General features: G+C 39.9%; 1 protein-coding gene across 11 annotated transcripts in view; it reads right to left on the bottom strand.

The window, feature by feature from the left end:
- Positions 1-22,657, bottom strand: part of MARK3 (microtubule affinity regulating kinase 3) — a 109,198-nt gene that overhangs the window by 52,924 nt on the left and 33,617 nt on the right. For all 11 annotated transcript variants that reach the window (XM_059915071.1, XM_059915073.1, XM_059915072.1 and 8 more), the window contains exon 3: positions 16,682-16,735. In XM_059915071.1, the coding sequence (XP_059771054.1) occupies positions 16,682-16,735 (54 nt within the window). The remainder of the gene's footprint in view (positions 1-16,681; positions 16,736-22,657) is intronic.

The following is a 22,657-nucleotide window of genomic DNA, read 5'->3' as shown; positions in this document are numbered from 1 at the left end:
CCACATGTTTGTACTTTTTGTTTGTTTCTATTTTTATTGCTTGTTCAGAAAATGTAGCCTGGAAAGATCTCTTAGTCAGGCTTATTAATCATATTAACTGTTTATAGCTGCGCAAGTTATGCATTGTCCAACGGTGAGGAAATCATTTACGCTGCAGTCATCATAGATTTGAATAGTTATCACAATAATTTCCTGGCACAGAGCTGTAAAGTCTCCTAAGAAAGGGGCACTTTTTAAAAAAAAATGCACAAATGTGTGGGACTTCCCTGGCAGACCAGTGGTTAAGACTCCGTGCTTCCACTGCAGGGGGCACGGGTTTGGTCCCTGGTCAGGGAACTAAGATCCAGCATGCCACACGGTGTGGCCAAAAATAAAAAATAAAATAAAAAATAAATTAATTAAATTAAAAATGCGCAATTTGTAATATGGGCTAGTAGAGGGGCTCTATATTAAGATCTGTATCTTTTTTTCCTCTACTTAATGTGTCATACATAGCCTGAGAGAGGATAAGTCTCCTTTGTCACTCTTGTGCTTCTATAAATTTAGCTCAGATTTTTCCTGTCATATATTTTGGGGTTCTGTTTATCATTTGCCATTCTACTATTTTTAAAATAAATTTATTTATTTTTGGCTGTGTTGGGTTTTTGTTGCCACGTGCGGGCTTTCTCTAGTTGCGGTGAGCGGGGTCTACTCTTCATTGCAGTGCGCAGGTTTCTCATTGCGGTGGCTTCTCCTGTTGCGGAGCACGGGCTCTAGGCGCACAGGCTTCAGTAGTTGTGGCTCGCGGGCTCTAGAGCACAGGCTCAGTAGCTGTGGTTCACAGGCTTAGTTGCTCCGCGGCATGTGGGATCTTCCTGGACCAGGGCTCGAACTGGTGTCCCCTGTGTTGGCAGGCAGATTCTTAACCAATGCGCCACGAGGGAAGCCCTGCCATTCTACTACTGAAAATAAAAATTTTAAATATGAAAATAAATGTAAAAAAACTGCCTTTAAAATAGCAATTGTGAAGTGAACCAGAATAACCACTTTGGAAGAACACAGTATGTGTGCGTAGAGGTAGATACGGAAACTCTGTATTGCAGAGGAGTGGGGAAAGGAGAGATGAGGCAATAAGTTGTAACATGTATGAAAAAACATAATTGGATTGCTACTTCACAATATGCACAACTTCAAGGTAGATTAAAGATTATAAACCTTTGAGACAACAGAGAAAAATATCTTTATGGCCCCAGGCAGGGAAGAATTTCTTAAAGAACACAGAAAAGGTACAAACCATATAAGAAAAGACTGACAAATTCAGGTGTGTTAAAATTAAGAAATTCTGCTATTCATCAGAAGACAACATCCAGATAATGAAAAGATATACCACCAAACAGAAGAAGATATGTGCCACATGTCAGTATCCAGAATACATAATCTCTAAAATGATTAAGAAAAAATGCACTAGAAACTGAAAAGGCTTGAACAGGCAATTCACAGAAGAAGAAACAAAAGCTAATAAAAATATGAATGATGTAATACTCATCAGCAATCATGGAATATAAATGATAACCACAATGACATAGTTTTATATCCATCAGATAGGCAAGAATTGAAAAATCAGACAAAATCAAATTTTGACAAGGATGTGACATTACTTCAGCTGTCTTATATGCTAATGGTGGGAATATAAATTAACAAAACTGCTTTGGAAACAAGTTGGCCTCCTCTAATGAATGAGGATGTACACACCCTGTGAACCAATAATTCTACTACTGGACACGTATCCTTAAGAAACATAAACAACTTCACCAGGACACATACGGGACAATCCGTAGCAGTGTCTGTGATACAAATAGCTATAAGCAATCCAAATGTCTCTGAATCAGACAGAAAATGGATAAATAAATCATGAAATATTCATATAATAGGATACTATATAACCATGAAAATAAGCATAGCAGTGAAAGTAAATTACATCTAAATACATCAACATGGAACACAATTTGGGCAAAAGAAAGCAAATAGGAGAAGGACACAAATAACATGATTCCATTTATATAATATTTAAAATCTTCACACTATACTGATGAGGGATCCTTATGTGGTAAAATTATACTACTGAGCCCACGTGCTACAACTACTGAAGCCCACATGCCTAAAGCCCGTGCTCCGCAGCAAGAGAAGCCACTGCAATGAGAATCCCACGCACTGCAACGAACAGTAGCCCCCGCTTGCTGCAACTAGAGAAAGCCTGCGCACAGCAACAAAGACCCAATGCAGCCAAAATAAATAAAAAATTAATATATAAAAATAAATTAATTTTAAAAAGAAAGAAAATAGTAACACAAAATTTTTGTTAGTGATTACCTTATAAGGTGGGAAACAAAGAAAGAGGTCAGGTTGGGGAAGGTTACAACGTGACTGATCCATTTCTTGAATCAAATACCCTAAACATATTTACATGGCAAATATGTAACATTCTTCTGTATGTAAAGCATTTAATTAATTAATTTATTCATTCATTCATTCATTTTTGGCTGCATTGGGTCTTCATTGCTGAGCGCAGGCTTTCTCTAGTTGCGGTGAGCGGGGGCTACTCTTCGTTGTGGTGTGTGGGCTTCTCATTGCAGTGGCTTCTCTTGTCGCGGAGCACGGGCTCTAGGTGCACAGGCTTTAGTAGTTGTGGCACGTGGGCTCAGTAGTTGTGGCTCACGGGCTCTAGAGCACAGGCTCAGTAGTTGTGGCGCACGGGTTTAGTTGCTCCATGGCATGTGGGATCTTCCCGGACCAGGGCTTGAACCCATGTCCCCTGCATTGGCAGGCGGATTCTTAACCACTGCGCCACCAGGGAAGCCCAATGTGCATTTTTATGATCAAGTATTTCAAAGACAAAGAAATTTTCCTACAGCCTCAAAACCTAAGGTTCTGGTGGTCAAGATTCCTGGAATTAGGGAAATATGAGAAAAATATTAATTTAGTATTAAAATAAATTTGGTACTTACAAAATAATGAACAGATATTATTGGGTATCTACCACACCACAAGGTGAAGGAGCTTCAGTAAGCTCCTTTGTATCCTTCCCATATGGAAGGTGCTGGGCCTGATTCCTTCCAAGGGGACATGTTGGGAAAAGGCTATTTGAAGTTAGGGCTTTAAGTTCTAATGTTAGTTCAGTCAGTGTGTCAGTTAGTGCACAGTCATTAAGAATTTGAACTCTGGAGCCCACTATCTGGCCCCACCTGGGGATCTACCACTCACTGACTGAATCTAGGTGGCTTGACCTCTCTGGGCCTCTGGTACCCCCAGGGATAAAGGAACCTGACATGTTGAGATCTTGGAACAGTGCGTAGCACACAATAAGCAACATGAGGCTGTGATTCTGGTTGTTGTTGCTAGGATTCTTTCCCAAAGGTCTAGTTTTTGCCCAACTTTCAATTTTCTACAAATGGGTCCATGCTAGGCTCTAAGTTTAACCCATTTAAAATACCTGGTTCTTGGGACTTCCCTGGTGGTCCAGGGGTTAAGAATCCGCCTCCCAATGCAGGGGACGCAGGTTTGATCCTTGGTCGGGGAACTAAGATCCCACATGCCACGGGACAACTAAGCCCATGTGCCACAACTACTGAGCTTGTGCGCTCTGGAGCCCTCACACCACAACTAGAGAGAGGCCCATGCGCTGCAACAAAGAGCCTGCATGCCACAACGAAAGATCCTGCATGCCGTGAGGAAGATCTGTGTGCCACAACTGAGACCCGATACAGCAAAATAAAATAAAATAAAATAAAATAAAATAGTTGGTTCTTCAGTGGCTTTTCTAAAATAGCACAATGAACAACTGGTACAATTAAAAATAAATTCTAATATTCTCAATTCACAATCTATATTCTAAATTTGCTGCCAAAGTGAAAATAAGTCTGGCAATAAATTAAAAATTTCCCCATAAAGCAGCAGCAACACTGAAGCTATATTTTTTTACACTCCTATTACCATTTTTGAAATGTAACAATATACATATATTTTTATTCTCAATATTTTAAACATGTAAAATGAAGAGGGTTTGACTTAGATTTCATTTACCATATCCTATTTGTAAAAGTTTACCTAATTCATTACACTGATCTGAATGCAGATGCTGGATTGTAATTAATAGTCAGGACTCTAGGTATTTTTTAATCTCCTCTTTGATTCCTTCAGTGATCCACTGGTCTAGTGATCCATATTGTTTAGCCTCCACATGTTTGTGTTTTTCGCAGCTCTTTTTCTTGTGGTTGATTTCTAGTCTCACAGTGTTGTAGTCAGAAAAGACACTTGATATGATTTACAGCTTCTTAAATTTGCCAAGGCTTGTTTTGTGGCCTAGCATGTGATCCTGGAGAACGTTCCATGTATACTTGAAGAAAATGTGTATTCTGCTGCTTTCAGATGGAATGCTCTAAAGAATCAATATCGTTAAAATGTCCATACTAATGAAGGCAATCTACAGATTCAATGCAATCTCTATTAAAATACCAATGGCATTTTTCACAGAACTAGAACAAATAATTTTAAAATTTGTATGGAGGGGCTTCCCTGGTGGCGCAGTGGTTGAGAATCCGCCTGCCAATGCAGGGGACACGGGTTCGAGCCCTGGTCTGGGAAGATCCCACATGCCACGGAGCAACTAGGCCCGTGAGCCACAATTACTGAGCCTGTGCGTCTGGAGCCTGTGCTCCGCAACAAGAGAGGCCGCGATAGTGAGAGGCCCGCGCACTGCGATGAAGAGTGGCCCACACTTGCCACAACTAGAGAAAGCCCTCGCACAGAAACGAAGACCCAACACAGCCATAAATAATTTAAAAAAATAAAAAAATAAAAAAAAAACAAGAACATCTTTAAAAAAAAAAAAGAAAATTTGTATGGAAACACAAAAGACCCCAAATAACCAAAACAATCTTGAGAAAGAAGAACAGAGATGGAGGAATCACATGCCCTGACTTCAGACTATACTACAAAGCTACAGTAGTCAACACAGTATGGTACTGGCACAAAAACAGACACATAGATAAATGGAACAAGATACAGAGCCCAGAAACAAACCCACACACTTATGGTCAATTAATGTATGACAAGGGGGGCAAGAATATACAATGAAGAAAAGACAGTCTCTTCAATAAGTGGTGTTGGGAAAACTGGACAGCTACATGTAAAAGAATGAAATTAGAACATTCTCTAACACTATATATAAAAATAAACTCAAAATGGATTAAAGACCTAAATGTAAGACTGGATACTATAAAACTCCTGGAGAAAAATATAGGCAGAACACTCTTTGACATAAATTGCAGCAATATTTTTTTGGATCCATCTCCTAAAGTAAAGGAAATAAAAGTAAAAATAAACAAATGGGACCTAATTAAACTTAAAAGCTTTTGCACAGCAAAGGCAACCACTGACAAAATGAAAAGGCAACCTACTGAATGGGAGAAAATATTTTCAAATGATATGACTGATAAGGAATTAGTATCCAACATATATGAAAGAAGCAGACTCCCAGATACAGAGAACAAACTAGTGGTTACCAGTGGGGAGAGGGAAGTGGGGAGGGGCAATATAGGGGTAGGGGAGTAAGAGAAACAAACTATTAGGTAATAAGCTGCAAGGATATACTGTACAACACAGGGAATATAACCAATATTTCATAATAACTATAAATGGAGTATAACCTTTAAAAACTGTGAATCACCACTATATTGTACACCTGTAACTTATATAACATTATACAACTATACTTCAATTTTTAAAAATTTTAAAAAAAGGATTCTAACAACTACTTTTGTTAATGGCCTGAGCTGTTTAGTCTCCTACAAGTCAATATGGAAAGAGGAAGGTATTAAGAGAGGAAAAGATGAACAGCGCTCATCAATGAAAAAGATCCCAACAATGATCTGTGCTTCACCAGATGGGCAATGAGAAGGAAAGAAGTCCAGAAATTGGGTCAGGAAGAGTTCGAGAGAGGGGGGAGATATTCGGCAGCTGTAGTGGCAGCAGTCTATAAGACTTAAAACACTGGAGGAGGGGGTCACCTTTAAAACAGGTTACCTTTAGAAAAAGAAGAGAAATTAAGAATTTTTTTAAAACTACACAGATGATTCTACTGCACAACAAGGGTTAAAAAAGACTGCCCTAAGGAGGCTGAAGCAAAAGTACCCCAAATAACTCAGTGGTGGTAACAGTAAGAGTAAATTACATTGTAGACCATAAGAAAAGCATGAACGGGCTCTCTCTGCTTCCAAATATACAGTTCCCTGGCTTGTCCCACGACTAAGATTCCCTGGGATGCCAAAAAAAGGTCACTGCTATTACAGAGCTCTAACCATTAACAGTGGCTCCAAAATAAACACCAACTTTAAAAAGCAACCAGACCTGAGTGGGTGTAGTAAAATTTCCCACAAAGACCCTGATAAAAGGAATCTATAGTCAATAATACTCCGATAATCATTCAGCAATCTGCTGTATATACTTTTTTTCTTTTTCTTTTGGCCGCAGTGCACGGCTATGTCGGATCTTAGTTCCCCGACCGGGGATCAAACCCGTGCCCCCTGCAGTGGAAGCGTGGAGTCCTAACCACTGGACCTCCAGGGAATTCCCGTATTTTGCACATACTTGAATTTATGCACATATTTGAATTTAAAATCATTCTTTTTTTTTTTTCTCAGTAATTTTGATTAATTTTCTCTGAACACAGGGATTTCCGTTTCTCTCTTACTAAAAGTCTGGATTTAAGAATGGTGCTTGAATATTACTCAAAAATTGCTTGATGAGTCAGCAGGACCAACTAAAGGGTGGTTTCTCCAATGAGGTGCCTTGTCCCTACCTTGTCGGATATTTTAATTGGATGAAAACATCCTTGTCCAAGGTATACAGCACCAAACTAGAAGTGATAGCTAATACAAAAGACTCATTTTTCAAAAATACCCTAAACAGACTGGAATTATGGTAGGAAACCATTTAAATGGTCTTCAGCAAGAATGAAATAAATTCAATTAAGAAAAAAATCAATTACAGATATGGAATAAACTAGCCCTGTGTTGAGGGCAAGTCCTGTAGCTGGCCCAAGAGGCTGAGTATTTACTCTGGAGAAGGGACCAAGAAGACCCAAGATAGATGGTTATGTTGGATTGGTAGAGTTTTTTTTTGTGGATTGGTAGATTTAACCTCCAAAGCTCCAAGTGAAAGAATAGAGAACAGTATTGTACATGTTTCTAGAAGACAGATGCTAGTGTAAACTATGAAAGAAAAAAACCTGTTTAGGGACTTCCCTGGTGGCGCAGTTGTTAAGAACCCACCTGCCAATGCAGGGGACACAGGTTCAATTCCTGGTCCGGGAGGATCCCACATGCTGCGGAGCAACTAAGCCCGTGCGCCACAACTACTGAGCCTGCGCTCTAGAGACCACCAGCCACAACTACTGAAGCCCGCGCGCCTAGAGCCCGTGCTCCGCAACAAGAGAAGCCATCGCAGTGAGAAGTCCGTGCACCACAACTAAGAATAGCCCCTGCTCGCCACAACTAGAGAAAGCCCGTGTGCAGCAATGAAGACCCAACACAGCCATAAATAAATAAATTAATTAAGAAAAAAAAAAACCTGTTTAATAACTAGAGTCGTCCAACACTGGAACAAGATAGCATAGGAAGGAGTGTGCCTCCATCCTTATACATGTTTAAAGCTGGCTAACCAGCTATCATAAACACATATTTTTAAAAATCAATTATTTCATTACATTCACACATTTGTTTTTAACTAATGGTTCCAGTTTAAGAAAAAGAGATTACTGTTTAAACTGATTATGTCACAGTATGGTGACAATCAAAGTTTCTGCCACCGAGAAGACTGAGTATTTCTAAGATAACAAAATCTTAGAAGAACCCAGGGGAAAGTTAGGGGATTACTGAAAAGTTTATTACACAGAGATGACTGTTCCTTAAAGAGCCGGGGCATTCAAGGCTCCCAGTTTGGCCTGATGTAACCGCCAGCTCAGGGCCTTGCACTGCCCTGCACACTCGCAGGCCTCGGCAGCCCACTGCTGCTGCAGGTGCTGCTCCTCAAGCTGTGTGTGCAATCCTCCCAGGAACACTTAGTGAGGACCGCCACGTCAACGCTGCAAGGAGGACTGCAAAGGTCTTTCCATTCTTTATTACTTGGTAAAAAACATTTAGATCCTAAAGGCCTAAGTAAACTTTTACTGCAAACCACATGGGTTCACCCAGAGTCTGTTGTACTTATCTGACTCTTCTTATCACAACGCTTGGTTCAGGAGAACAAGAATGTTTCTTAAACGAATTATTAAGAGGGCACCCCTACTTTTCACTTGAAATCTACACATTCCTCGCATACTATCTCCTCACCCTGTGTTTTTGGTTTTTTTAAAAATTTATTTATTTTTGGCTGCATTGGGTCTTCGTTGTTGCGCAGGCGGGCTTTCTCTAGTTGTGGTGAGCAGGGGCTACTCTTCATTGCGGTGCACAGGCTTCTCACTGCAGTGTCTTCTCTTGTTGCAGAGCATGGGCTCTAGGCATGCAGGCTTCAGTAGTTGTGGCATGCGGGCTCAGAAGTTGTGGCTCGTGGGCTCTAGAGCGCAGGCTCAGTAGTTGTGGCGTACGGGCTTAGTTGCTCTGCGGCATGTGGGATCTTCCCAGACCAGGGCTTGAACCCGTGTCCCCTGCATTGGCAGGCGGATTCTTAACCACTGTGCCACCAGGGAAGTCCCCACCCTGTGTTTTAAAATGTAGGTTCTATTATTATTCAGGTATGGTGGTTTGTTACTTATAGTTCCCAAAAGAAGGGGGCACACAGCGCCATGCAGGGCCATGTGAGGAAGCACCAGGATGGGTTAGAAGGCCGATGGAGCAAGGGGAAAGCACAAGGAAGAGTTTTTATTCTGGTTTCCACAGGAAGGGTAAGTCCAGGCAGGGTAAGCAGGCTGAGGACTGGTTCATTGGAATAATTTCAGCAGGTTCTTGGGTATAAGTACAGTCTCTAGGTGTCTGATACCGGCTCTGCAATGATTAGGGCAGAGAAATATTGCCTCTTGGAGTTTAACAGCCAGACAGGGGAGGTGGTTCAGAGTATGGGCTCTGCACTGGTTAGTTTGCATCTGAACAGTGTACCCACAGGGGAGTAGCTTACTATTTCCAGGAACTAGCTAGCCCTGGGGAGTAGTCTATCTCAGGTCAGCAAGGCCCCAGATGCCAGAGCAACAAGAATACAAAAAATAAGAAAATACAGTTCATACATCTTGCTTTATTTTTCTTCATGGCACTGACATGACATTGTATCATATATCTGTTTATTGCTGCTCTCCCACTATGATATCAATTCCATGAAAGTAGGAATTTCATTTGGTTCAATGTTGTACCCTCAGTGCTTAGAACAGTGCCTGGCACACAGCAGGTATTTACTAATAAGTGTTTGTTAAGTGAAGGAGTGAATAAACAAATTTGCATAAAAATATGACTTACGCAAAGTTTGGAAGCGGAGGTGGGGTACAAGGCCTACTTCTCTTTCATACTTGAAATATTGGGTTCGCCAAAAGGTTCGCTTGGTTTTTTCTGTAAGATGGCTCTAGTAGCACTTAGTTGTCTTTAACTTCATTTGAAACAATTTTGTTAGATTGTGTGTGACAGCTGTCATATCAGAGTGCATTTAAAAAAAGGCTTAACAAAATTGGTGAATTTTTGTGTAGCCATTTTAATATTGAAGATGGAAGAAAAAAAGCAACATTTTTGGCATATTATGCTTTATTATTTCAAGAAAGGTAAAAACTCAACTGAAATGCAAAAACAGATTTGCTCAGTGTATGGAGAAGGTGCTGTGACTGAACGTGTCAAAAGAGGTTTGTGAAGTTTCGTGCTGGAGATTTCTCGCTGGACAATGCTCCACGGTTGGGTAGACCAGTTGAAGTTGATAGTGATCAAATCGGGACATTAATTGAGAACACTCAACGTTATACCATGCGTGAGATAGCTGACATACTCAAAATATCCAAATCAAGCATTGAAAATCATTTGCACCAGCTTGCTTATGTTCATCGCTTTGATGTATGGGTTCCACGTAAGTTAAGCGAAAAAGACATTCTTGACCGTTATTTCCTCATGCGATTCTCTACTGAAACATAATGAAAACGTTCCGTTTTTAAAACAAATTGTGATGGGCGATGAAAAGTGGATACTGTACAATAATGTGGAACAGAAGAGATCGTGGGGCAAGCGAAATGAACCACCACCAACCACACCAAAGGCCGGTCTTCATCCAAAGAAGGTGATGTTCTGTATATGGTGGGATTGGAAGGGAGTCCTCTATTAAGAGCTCCTTCTGGAAAACCAAATGATTAATTCCAACAAGTACTGCTCCCAATTAGACCAGCTGAAAGCAGCACTTGACAAAAAGCGTTCAGAATTAGTCAACAGAGAACGCATAATCTTCCATCAGGATACTGCAAGACCGCATGTTTTTTTGATGACCAAGCAAAAACTGTTACAGCTTGGCTGGGAAGTTCTGATTCATCCGCCGTATTCACCAGACATTGCAACTTCAGATTTCCATTTATTTCGGTCTTTACAAAATTCTCTTAATGGAAAAAATGTCAATTCCCTGGGAGACTGTAAAAGGCACCTGGAACAGTTCTTTGCTCAAAAAGATAAAAAGTTTTGGGAAGATGGAATTACGAAGTTGCCTGAAAAATGGCAGAAGGTAGTGGAACAAAAGGGTGAATACATTATTCAATAAAGTTCTTCATGAAAATGAAAAATGTGTCTTTTATTTTTACTTTAAAACTGAAGGCACGGGCTTCCCTGGTGGCACGGTGGTTAAGAATCTGCCTGCCAATGCAGGGGACACGGGTTTGAGCCCTGGTCCGGGAAGATCCCACATGCTGCGGAGCAACTAAGCCCGTGCACCACAACTACTGAGCCTGCGCTCTAGAGCCTGTGAGCCACATCTACTGAGCCTGTGTGCCACAACTACTGAAGCCTGTGTGCCTAGAGCACATGCTCTGCAACAAGAGAAGCCACCGCAATGAGAAGACTGCGCACTGCAACGAAGAGTAGCCCCCTTTCGCTGCAGCTAGAGAAAGACCGTGCAGCTACGAAGACCCAGCACAGCCAAAAATAAATAAATTAAAATAAATAAATTTAAAAAAAAAACAAAAAAAAAACTGAAGGCACTTTTTGGCCAACCCAATATTTCCTCAACCTTGAAACTATTTACTAACTTCTTCATAGCTACTACAAAGAAAGCCTCAGGTTAGTTCCCATCTCAGTTAGGGAAATTTAATTACAGGAGGGGGGCATAATGAAATGGAAATAGTCCACGCTTTGGAGTCAGACTAAGATTTACATCTTTGCTCCATCACTTACGAACTGGAGAGTCTGACTATATCAACTTCTCAGAGTCTGTCTCCTCAATGGAAAATCAAGATGGTAGTAATACTCACCTAACAGAGTATGAAGGTGAAAAGATATCTATCAGACTAGCTACTGTGAGAAAGCCTATATGTGTAAGAACATGGGAAGCACATGCTCTAGTATCTAATGACAATGAATTCCTATCCAACTAATAAACCTGGGACATTGCTTACCGCAAATGCTCTATTGTCTAAACTGTGGTAAACATGTTTTCATTTAGAGTTCATTAATGCTCAACTCAATGATGACTACACCTATCATAAAATGACTGCCCGAGCATCTATCACTTATTGGTTAGGGGACTTTGGGCAGATTACTTTATCTCCCTGGCCTCTCTTTCCTGAATAACAGAACTTACCTCATGAAGTTGTCCCACACTGTGATATCTGGAGATGGGGCATTTGGGAATTAAGTTGGTTTAGATAAGGTCATGAGGGTGGGTCCTTATGATGGGATTAGTACCCTTATAAGTAGAGACATCAAACAGCATGCTCATGTACCTTCCCCCTACTTTGCCATGAAGACACAGTGAGATGGCAGCCCTCTGTAAGCCAAAAAGACAGCTCGCACCAGAACCCAACCATGCTGGCAACCCTGATTTTGGACTTCTACAGCCTCTACAACTGTGTAAAATAAATGTCTGTTGTTTAAGACACCCAGTCTACAGAATTTTGTTATAGCAGCTCAAGCAAACTAATACAGCACTCAATATATATACTACATGAGCAAATATTAGCCGTGATCAGAAGTAGTCTACTGCAAATAAGTCCTATGAGATCTAAGCCACAACCTACCATTCAATTCTTAAGCTTTACTTATTTCCTGTGAGGGTAAAATTTAAAAAACAAACAAAAAATATCTCCTGGGAAAAGAATCTTAAAAAAAAAAAGGAGTGGATATATGTATATGTATAACTGATTCACTCTGCTGTACAGCTGAAACTAACACAACATTGTAAATCAACTAGACGCCAATAAAAGTTTAAAGAAAGGGGCTTCCCTGGTGGCGCAGTGGTTGAGAATCTGCCTGCCAATGCAGGGGACACGGGTTCGAGCCCTGGTCTGGGAAGATCCCACATGCCGCAGAGCAACTAGGCCCGTGAGCCACAACTACTGAGCCTGCGCGTCTGGAGCCTGTGCTCCGCAACAAGAGAGGCTGCGATAGTGAGAGGCCCGCGCACCGCAATGAAGAGTGGCCCCCACTTGCCGCAACTAGAGAAAAGCCCTCGCACAGAAACAAAGACCCAACACAGCCAAAAATAAATAAATAAAAATTAAAAAAAAAAAAAATCTCCAACTCTCCCTCAAAACCAGTATTCAGCAGGACACACAATAACAGCAAACATTCGGTCCTTACCATGTGCTAGGAACTACACTCAGCTCTTCTACGGGCTTTTATTTTATTATTATTTTTTTAACATCTTTATTGGAGTATAATTGCTTTACAATGGTGTGTTAGTTTCTGCTTTATAACAAAGTGAATCAGCTATACATATACATATACATATATCCCCATATCTCCTCCCTCTTGCATCTCCCTCCCACCCTCCCTATCCCACCCAGGTGGTCACAAAGCACCAAGCTGATCTCCCTGTGCTAAAGGCTTTTAAATGTTAACTTATTTAATTCTCACCACAGCCCTAGAGGTACTGTTATTATTTCCATTTTACAAACAGGGAAACTAAGATCCAGGAAGGTGACTTGTCACACAGCTAGGTTGGGTTGAAGCCGAGATTTGAATCCATGTAGGCTGGCTTAACTGTGTTCCTAACCATTACTCTATACTCCCTCTTTACGTTAACACACTACTCCAAGATGAGAAAAGAAAATAACTTTAGATGAGTTACACTTAGTGTACTTGCATGTCTTTTCTTTTTTCTTTTATAAATTTATTTATTTATTTATTTTTGGCCGCGTTGGGTCTTCGTTGCTGTGCACGGGCTTCTCACTGCGGTGGCTTCTCTTGTTGCAGAGCACAGGCTCTAGGCATGCGGGCTTCAGTAGTTGTGGCTTGCGGGCTTCAGCAGTTGTGGCTCGCTGGCTTCAGTAGTTGTGGCTCACGGGCTCTAGAGCGCAGGCTCAGTAGTTGTGCCACATGGGCTTAGTTGCTCCGCAGCATGTGGGATCTTCCCGGACCAGGGATCGAACCCATGTCCCCTGCACTGGCAGGTGGGTTCTTACCCACTGGGCCACCAGGGAAGCCCTACCTGCATGTCTTAATAAAGTCATAACTTGCTTCTTAATGAGAGACTTGAATTTAATAAAACAAGATTATCTGTAACCAAATCAAAGCTAAAAATGACTTTGTAAAACCAGGAGGAAGACTAACATTTTTTTCTCTCCTGTTGTTTTCAAAACCATTAAAGGTACACAACATTACAGAGTTCTTTAAAGGCTGACCTAAAAGACATTTATGAACAGAAAATGTCTCAGGGATAGTACTAAGAAATTGAGATGTACAAAAACAATGGAGAAAAATATATCTTACTAGAATCTAACATTTATTCACTCAGTGGCTGGAAAAATTAAAAGGAAAAGTGAAGAACTTGTCAGTGAAAATAACATCAGTTTACTAATATGCAGTCAACTCAGGTTTGCTTAAATGCATTTATCAGATGTACATGATTCAATGTGTAAGCCAGAATATCGTGAACATTTTGAAATGACACTACTTTAACACCTGTGTTCAAACACTGCCTGAATGAGCCAGTCCACATTTTTTTTGGTAGTGGCAGTACAAAAAGATCACATATTGTTGATGGCAGAATGTTGCTTAATGTAAATGTTAGCTCCTAAGGCCATACACCAAGCTCCAGAGTTTAAAATTACAATATAAAGAGAACTGTTCCTGATGCAGGTGTGATACAACTGTGAGTGGTGCTGAGGAAGAAAACAAGCTGCAAGCACCACTATTCCAAGGGCAAAAGATGCCAGGTATACACCACTCTGCTGCCACTTTTCCATGGAAAAGGAACTCAGCGAAAAAGAATGTGAAGGAAATATTTATAGAATGCTTCTAATTTATAAGAATACAAACACATGATTTATGATTTAAAACAACACCTTACAAACTGAAAACATTACACTTATCAAATTATTTAACTTGGACAGATCTGCCTGTAGTATAAATCTTTTGTGGATGGTTCATACTTGAACTATACCAAACAAATCTTAAAAGTCTTATTATTTATATGCCAAAATTAATGCTGATGCAAATCTGCATCACACCATCAAGTTAAACAGACAACCTACCAGGTACTAAATTGATAATGATGTGACAAACAGTAATTTGGAATAATAACAAAAAAGAACAGTGGCAATTAAAAACTATGACCAAAAATAATGAAAAAAAGCAAGCAAGCAAGCAAGGAAAATCACAACCAACTCAAGACAATACTATAATAAAATTCTTCCTAGAAAACTGCTAGAATTCCAGTTATCTGCAAGTACACATGAATAGTGGAAGATCTGTAACATTAGAATACTGAATTAGAATCCTTAGCAAACTTCTCTACATGCTAATTTTAGTTCTGAATACCAAATTTTAGTAACCCCTAACTTATTAATTAGTACCAAGTCCTTAGATATATGAAGAAATGAGTTTAAGGAAATGGATACAATTTCATCTTCAGAACAAAGGACTGGAATTTTTGGATCCTTCCAGGGCCACCCTGAGAACTCTTTAGGCCCACTATGCCCTGCAGAACCACTTGTTTAAATAACATTTTCAGTGCAAGATAAAATCTGTCTCCCTCTCCACCTTAATCCCACCACCCCACACACACAGAGTTTCAAAATTATGATGATATAAATAGAAAATAATCATTAGAACTAGAACTACATTAGAAATGTACATAGGGCATTATCCTTAAAATATCTTACGCACTGCTTTGTAGTTTACAAAACTCTTTTATATGTATTATTTCATTAATATAATCCATCATGAGAAGATTAAATCTCCATTTAATTAGTTATTTTTATTATTATTTTCAACTGAAGTATAGTTGACATACAATATTACGTTAGTTTCAGGTGTACAACATAGTGATGTGACAATCAAATACATTATGAAATGATCACCATGATAAGTCCAATAACCATCTGTCACCCTACAAAATTATTACAGCATTACTGACTACATTCCTGATGCTGTGTATTATATCCCCATGATTTGTTTACTTTATAACTAAAAGTTTGTATCTGTTAATCCCCTTTACCTATTTCACTCAACTCCCCTCGGCAACCAACAGTTTCGCTCTCTGTAAGTCTGTTTCTGTTTTGTTTGTCTATTTGTTTTATTTTTTAGATTCCACATATAAATGAGATCATATGGTACCTGTCTTTCTGACTTATTTCACTTAGTGAAATTGTCTTCATTTTTAAAGATAAGAAACCCAACATCCAGAAAGTTAAGTGACTTGCTCAAGGTCAAGTTACACATTCAGCTAAGTGGCAGAAGACTTCCTGTTCTTATTTCTAGGTCTCTGTATCCCCCAGCTACCAAAGGCCAAGTCTAGAAATCAAATGAAGTATGTAAAAAGGCTCTGCAAAACCAAAAGGAACTAGAAGGATCTTATTATGAAGATCATTAATCATTCACTGATGCACCAGTGAAATACCTATGACCAGGCCCTACCTGAGCAATTAAATCTCCCCATGGGCCAGTCATCAGGATTTTGAAAAGAGGCCCAGGTGATTTTAACATGCACCGGGTTGAGAACTTCTGATCTACATTAGATAATACAAATGGCAATAGTGCATTAACAAACATGTTTTCAACTATCAGTTTAGTTTTACTTTTATATTTTCCTTTTATATCAATTAATCATCACTCCTTGATTAGACATATTGTGGTAGTTTAATAAAGCCAAAGTGCTGACTTTAGAGATCTCAGTATTAGCTGTAAGAAAGATGTGTAACTCTGCTTAAGACCAATTACATGAAACTATGTTGTTCTGTCTTTTTTATAACTCTATTCTAGTCAATATTTAGAATATTCAATTTAAAAGTACAGCCTTCAGTTTGTGCTATTAAGAACATTTAAAAATCATTATCTTCAACCGAAGGAAAAAAATCCAACAATACAACATTTAAACCATATTAAATTTAAGTTGCATTCATTTGAGGAAGAGGAAGCTTTACTGTGTACTAAACACAATAAATAAAAATAATAGTAGAGGTAATTAATGGACAAATTAGATGACAATTAGCACTGAAAATCATTAAAAAAAAAAATACTGGATACTGGACCAATCTTACCTTTTGTAGACTTGTTGGATTCAACTGAGTTTTGTCAATTATTTTTATTGCGACCTAGAAAAAAATTAATATTTATGGATTTTAAGAATTTGGTCATTACAGACTAATTAGTAATAGTTTTGTAAATGCCCAGACATCTAGCACTGTTAAATAGCAAGCAAGTAAACAAACCTCAAAAACCCAAAACTCAACCAGTTACAATTATATTTTACACCTTATAAATATTTTATAATTGACAAGAGGGGCTTCATGCAAATAAGGGTATTTTATAACATTTTAAGTTACCTATAGACACAGGGAAAAAAAGTCTCCCAGAAACCACCTCTTAACCCCTCCCAAAAGGGGAGAGAGATTATACAATGAAAATACTTCTAAAAACATGGCAGTGTAGTAGCAAATCTATTCATTATTTTCTGACAGTTTAATTTTATCTGACTCTGGGATACAAGGGCAGGAACTATAGCTTTTATAGGTTTATACAGCCCAAAATGCTTTCCAGAGTGTCCGGCACAAAGTGGGAGCTGGTTAATTGAGTAAATATACGAACAAATAAGTTGGTGTTGAATCTGAAAACTTTAAAAACATCTTATTTCAATAAAATAGAAAAGCTCTTTAGAGAAGAGGAAGAGGCACTAGCTCTTTGAGAAGGAAAAGGCACTCTTCCTTAAAGAAGGAAAAGACCCTAGCTTCAGATCAATCTACAGGCTAACCAAATGAGTATGTACAGAGGCAACAAATGGGTCACCTGGTAGCCTTTGTTCAAAAAGGGGTGGAGGCAGTCTAAAAATAAGCCACTAAGATATAGGAAGAAAGAGCTACAGCTTCTAATTATATGCACTTCTTATCTTAAAAAAAAAAGAAAAAAAAATTAAGTTGTACTAACCCTGCACTGACATCCTCACCTAGTCAGTCTGTCTTTTCTTGCTTAAAAATGAACTATGTGCACTGTGGTAACCTAAACGGGAGGGAAGTCCAAAAGGGAGGGGATATCTGTATGTGTACGGCTCATTCATTTTGTTGTGCAGTGGAGGCTAACACAACACTGTAAAGCAACCATACTCCAATAAAAATTAATTAAAAGAAAAAAGTGAACTATGGATAACCAGAACTAGGAATTATGGATCTCGAGAAGGGGGGATGGGGTGATAGGGGACAGAAGGAAACATAAGTGAAGAGAGAGGCTTTGCCATGAATTAGGGAACATAATTAACCCAGCTTTGCACCTGAGGTCCAGAACAACAAATGATCTCACCCCATGTCAATGAGGCTGTGTTCCTACTATGTGTCCCTCAGAACACAGATCCAATAAGAAGCACCAATGAAGAAAGGGACTATAGTCAAAGTCTGGGGAAAGTGTTCAAAGATTCTTTGTCAACGGTTCTCGCACTTTTTGGTCCCCTTTATATTCTTAAAGATTATGCTGGACTTCCCTGGTGGCGCAGTGGTTAAGAATCCGCCTGCCAATGCAGGGGACATGGGTTCGACCCTGGTCCAGGAAGATCCCACATGCCACGGAGCAACTAAGTCGGTGCGCCACAACTACTGAGCCTGAGCTCTAGAGCCTGTGAGCCACAACTACTGAAGCCCATGCGCCTAGAGCCCGTGTTCTGCAACAAGAGAAGCCACTGCAGTGAGAAGCCTGTGCACTGCAACAAACAGTAGCCCCCACTCGCCACAACTAGAGGAAGCCCGCACGCAGCAACAAAGACCAAACACAGCCAAACATAATAAACAAATAAAATTTAAAAATTAAAAAAAAATGGTGCTGGGGAAATGATATCCACATGCAAAAGAATGAAGTTATCAGACTCTTGACCTAACATCAAATACAAAAATTAGCTCAGCGTGGATCAAAGACCTAAATATACGACCTATGAAACTATCAAATTCTTAGAAGAAAACATAGGGCAAAGCTTCATGACATTTTAAATTTTATGCATCAAAAGACATTATCAACAGAGTAAAAAGGCAACCCACAGAATGGGAAATAATATTTGCAAATTACATATGTGATAAAGGATTAATATCCAGAATATACAGAGAACTCTGAAAACTCAACAAAAACCTGATTTAAAAATGGGCAAAGGACTTGAGATGTTTCTCCAAAGAAGATATACAAATGGTCAATAAGCACATAAAAAAGATGCTCAACATCCCTTATCATTAGAAAAATGCAAATCAAAACTAAGAAATACCACTTCACACCCATCAGGATGGCTTACTGCCAAAACCCCCCAAAAAATAATAAGCCTTTGTGAGGATGTGGAGAAACTGTAACCCTTGTGCACTGTTGGTAGGATTGTATAAAATGGTACAGCCACTGTAAAAAAAAAAAAAAAAAAAAAAGTACAGAGTTCCTCAAAAAATTAAAAATAGAATTACCAGATGATCCAGCAGCTCCACTTCCGCGTATGTACCCAGAACTGAAAGCAAGGATGGATGGACAGATGGATTGATTGACTGATTGATTTTTGGCTGTGTTGGGTCTTCGTTGCTGCACCGCAGGCCTTCTCTAGTTGTGGTGACTGGGGGCTACTCTTCGTTGTGGTGCATGGGCTTCTCATAGCGGTGGCTTCTCTTGTTGTGGAGCACAGGCTCTAGGCGTGTAGGCTTCAGTAGTTGTGGCACACAGGCTCAGTAGTTGTGGATCGCGGGCTCTAGAGCTCAGGCTCAGTAGTTGTGGCCCATGGGCTTAGTTGCTCCGCGGCATGTGGGATCTTCCCCAACCAGGGCTCAAACCTGTGTCCCCCCCTGCACCGGCAGGCGGATTCTTAACCACTGCGCCACCAGGTAAGCCCGAAAGCAAGGATTTAAAAAGCTATTTGTGCATCCATGTTCATAGCAGCATTATTCATAGTAGCTAAGATGTGGAAGCAACTCGAGATCATCAAGGGGGACCTCCCTGGAGGTCCAGTGGTTAGGACTCCACACTTCCACTGCAGGGGGCACAGGTTCAATCTCTGGTCAGGGAACTAAGATCCCACAAGCCACGTAGCATGGCCAAATAAAAAAGTTCATCAAGGGATTAATGGAAAAGCTTAACGTGGTACATCCATAAGATGGAATATTATTCGGTCTTATAAAGGAAGGAAATTCTGGCACCTGCTACAACATGGATGAACCTTGAGGACACTACGCTAAGTGAAATAAGCCAGTCACAAAAAGACAAATACTGCATGCTTCCACTCTTATGAGGTCCCTAGAGTATTCAAAAGCATAGCGACAGAAAGTAGAATGATGGTTGCCAGGGGCTGGGGGGAGGGGGGATGGGGAATTTAATGGGTGTAGAGTTTCAGTTTTATAAGATGTAGAGTTCTAGAGGTGAATGGTGGTGATGGCTGCACAGCATTATGGATGTATTTAATACCACTGAAATATACACTTTAAAACAGTTAAAACATTTTATGTTATATGTATTTTATCACAATAAAAAAAATTGGAGAAAAAAGTCTGTTAGTGTTAATATAAATAACATTTTAATGAAATTCTCATATGTCCTCCCATAGTCAATCTGTTATGATATCACACGTCACATACTTCTGGAAAATTCTACTGTACACTCGTGAGAAAGAATGGAAGAAGCAAATAATGTCTTAAATAGTATTACCAAAACAGTTTTGATTTTGCAGACCCCCTAAAATGGTCTCAGAAAACCTCCAGGGGTCCACGTCCCTACTTCAAGAACTGCTGCACTATTCATATTAATGCTTTTTTTTTTTTATAACTGATTAACTTGGTTTAAAGCCTCCATCTGCCCATGCCATCTGATTACTTCCTATGAACCTATTAACCTCCTAAGGAGCTAAAGAAAGGGAAACACTGCAGCAAGGCATCCAGTGAGTCTGACCCTGAAGTGCAAGGAACCCACCACCCCTTCACCCCTGACTGGAGGAGGAAACAAAAATCAGAATCGGTGGAGGAGGGGAGAGTTAATGAGTGTGTGTGCTTGCAAAAAGCAAAGTCAAAATTCTGATTCTATATTTGGAAAACATAAGTCTTGATGGAAACTACAGTAAATAAGTCTAAAGGAAATACTGGCTGCTGGAATATGCAAACAAGGACCACCTTGTGCATAATTCAATCGGGGAGAAGACATCCTGTTATAGCCCTAGAGCACTACCTGTACACAAGAAGCATTCAATGAACACTTACTGGGGTGATCTGAGGCCTCGAACACTCACATCAGTAACCACACACACATCAGAGATAGAGATAGAACAGTGAAGAAACATGGTTTCTGGTGTTTTAACAAATACCAATGTGGTTTTAAAATTCCGTTATTTTAAAGTTGAGGGAACTCCCTGGCAGTCCAGTGGTTAGGACTCTGCATTTCCACTGAACGGTGCACAGGTTCGATTCCTGGTCGGGGAACTAAGATCTTGCAAGCTGTGTGGCGTGGCCAAAAAAGAAAATAATAATTTAAAGTTGAATGAATGAATTTTCTTCAAACTTTACTTTCATAAGTAATTTTATGTGGTATACTTGGATCTCCCAAAGATCCAAGGGATTTCCATCTCCCAAAGGGATTTCCGAAGAAACCCCTTCAATAACACTGTTCTGGCCACGATTCTGTTTTCTTCCTCATTCTCATGGCCAAATCCATCAAAAATGCTGCCTTTCCACTTCCTCCTTCCTCTGATCTTCTGAGACTTTGTTTCTATTCTCATGACAGGCCCTTTGATCACTAGTTTCTTCTGGTTCTGCTCAATATCCACCTTCTAAAGATTCTATTCTGATTTTGTTATTATACATTTTCATTTTCAAGTACTGCTGTTCAAAAAGTATCTAAAACAAAAACAAAAAAAAAATGTGTTGCGTTCAGCTAAATCAAACTGTAGAAGAGAGTCATTTTATCAAAAGCAAGTGTCCTCAGAGTGAAACATTATCATTTAACATGATGTGTCTATGTGTGGCAATGAAAACTGAGGGGGAAGCTCCTAATCCCCTCTTCCTTCCAGTTCCCTTGCTGGGATGACTCAACTACCAAAATAACCTTGGCCCAGAGCTGGAGCCTGGAGAAGAGCTCAGACCTCGAGGTCACCAAAAGAGGAGGCAACTGTGGGGCATCACTAGGTGCCTCAGAAAGATGCAGACCGGAGGGAAGACCACTGACTCATTCCCAAGGTTGTGGAGGGTGTGTGTGTGTGTGTGTGTGTGTGTGTGTGTGTGTGTGTGCGCGCGTGTGCACGCACACACAGCAAAAGCCAAGGGAATTCACTAGGCAAGGAAAGAGGAGTGTCCCTGGCACTTGTGTAAAATTCTGGGAAATTCCATTTACTCACTCTGACGCCTAAAGCAAAGTGGAAAATTACAAAATAAGGATAAAGAGAGCTCACACATGAGAAGGGCTTCCCCCCACATTCCTCAAATCAAGAGTCCAACAAACCTGCAGCAAATACTCACTGGAGGAAAAATCCTTATCTTCCACTTCCTGTCAATTAACTACTGGTCAAAAGATCCTTACAGTCTCCCATCGAGCCTCTCAGATAGCCTCAACCACCAGAGGGCAGACAGCAGAAGCAAGAAAAACTACAATCCTGCAGCCTGTGGACCAAAAACCACAGTTACAGAAAGATAGAGAAGATGAAAAGGCAGAGGGCTATGTACCAGATGAAGGAACAAGAAAAAACCCCAGAAAAACAACTAAATGAAGTGGAGATAGGCAACCTTCCAGAAAAAGAATTCAGAATAATGATAGTGAAGATGATCCAGGACCTCGGAATAAGAATGGAGGCAAAGATTGAGAAGATGCAAGAAATGATTAACAAAGACCTAGAAGAATTAAAGAACAAACAAACAGAGATGACCAATACAATAACTGAAATGAAAACTACACTAGAAGGAATCAATAGCAGAATAACTGAGGCAGAAGAACGGATAAGTGACCTGGAAGACAGAATGGTGGAATTCACTGCTGCGGAACAGACTAAAGAAAAAAGAATGAAAAGAAATGAAGACAGCCTAAGAGACCTCTGG

Source organism: Balaenoptera ricei, chromosome 2 (assembly GCF_028023285.1).
Source record: "Balaenoptera ricei isolate mBalRic1 chromosome 2, mBalRic1.hap2, whole genome shotgun sequence".
NCBI classification, from domain to species: domain Eukaryota; kingdom Metazoa; phylum Chordata; class Mammalia; order Artiodactyla; family Balaenopteridae; genus Balaenoptera; species Balaenoptera ricei.
The sequence above is the reverse complement of the archived record's forward strand: the minus strand, read 5'-3'. Positions and strand labels throughout refer to the sequence as shown.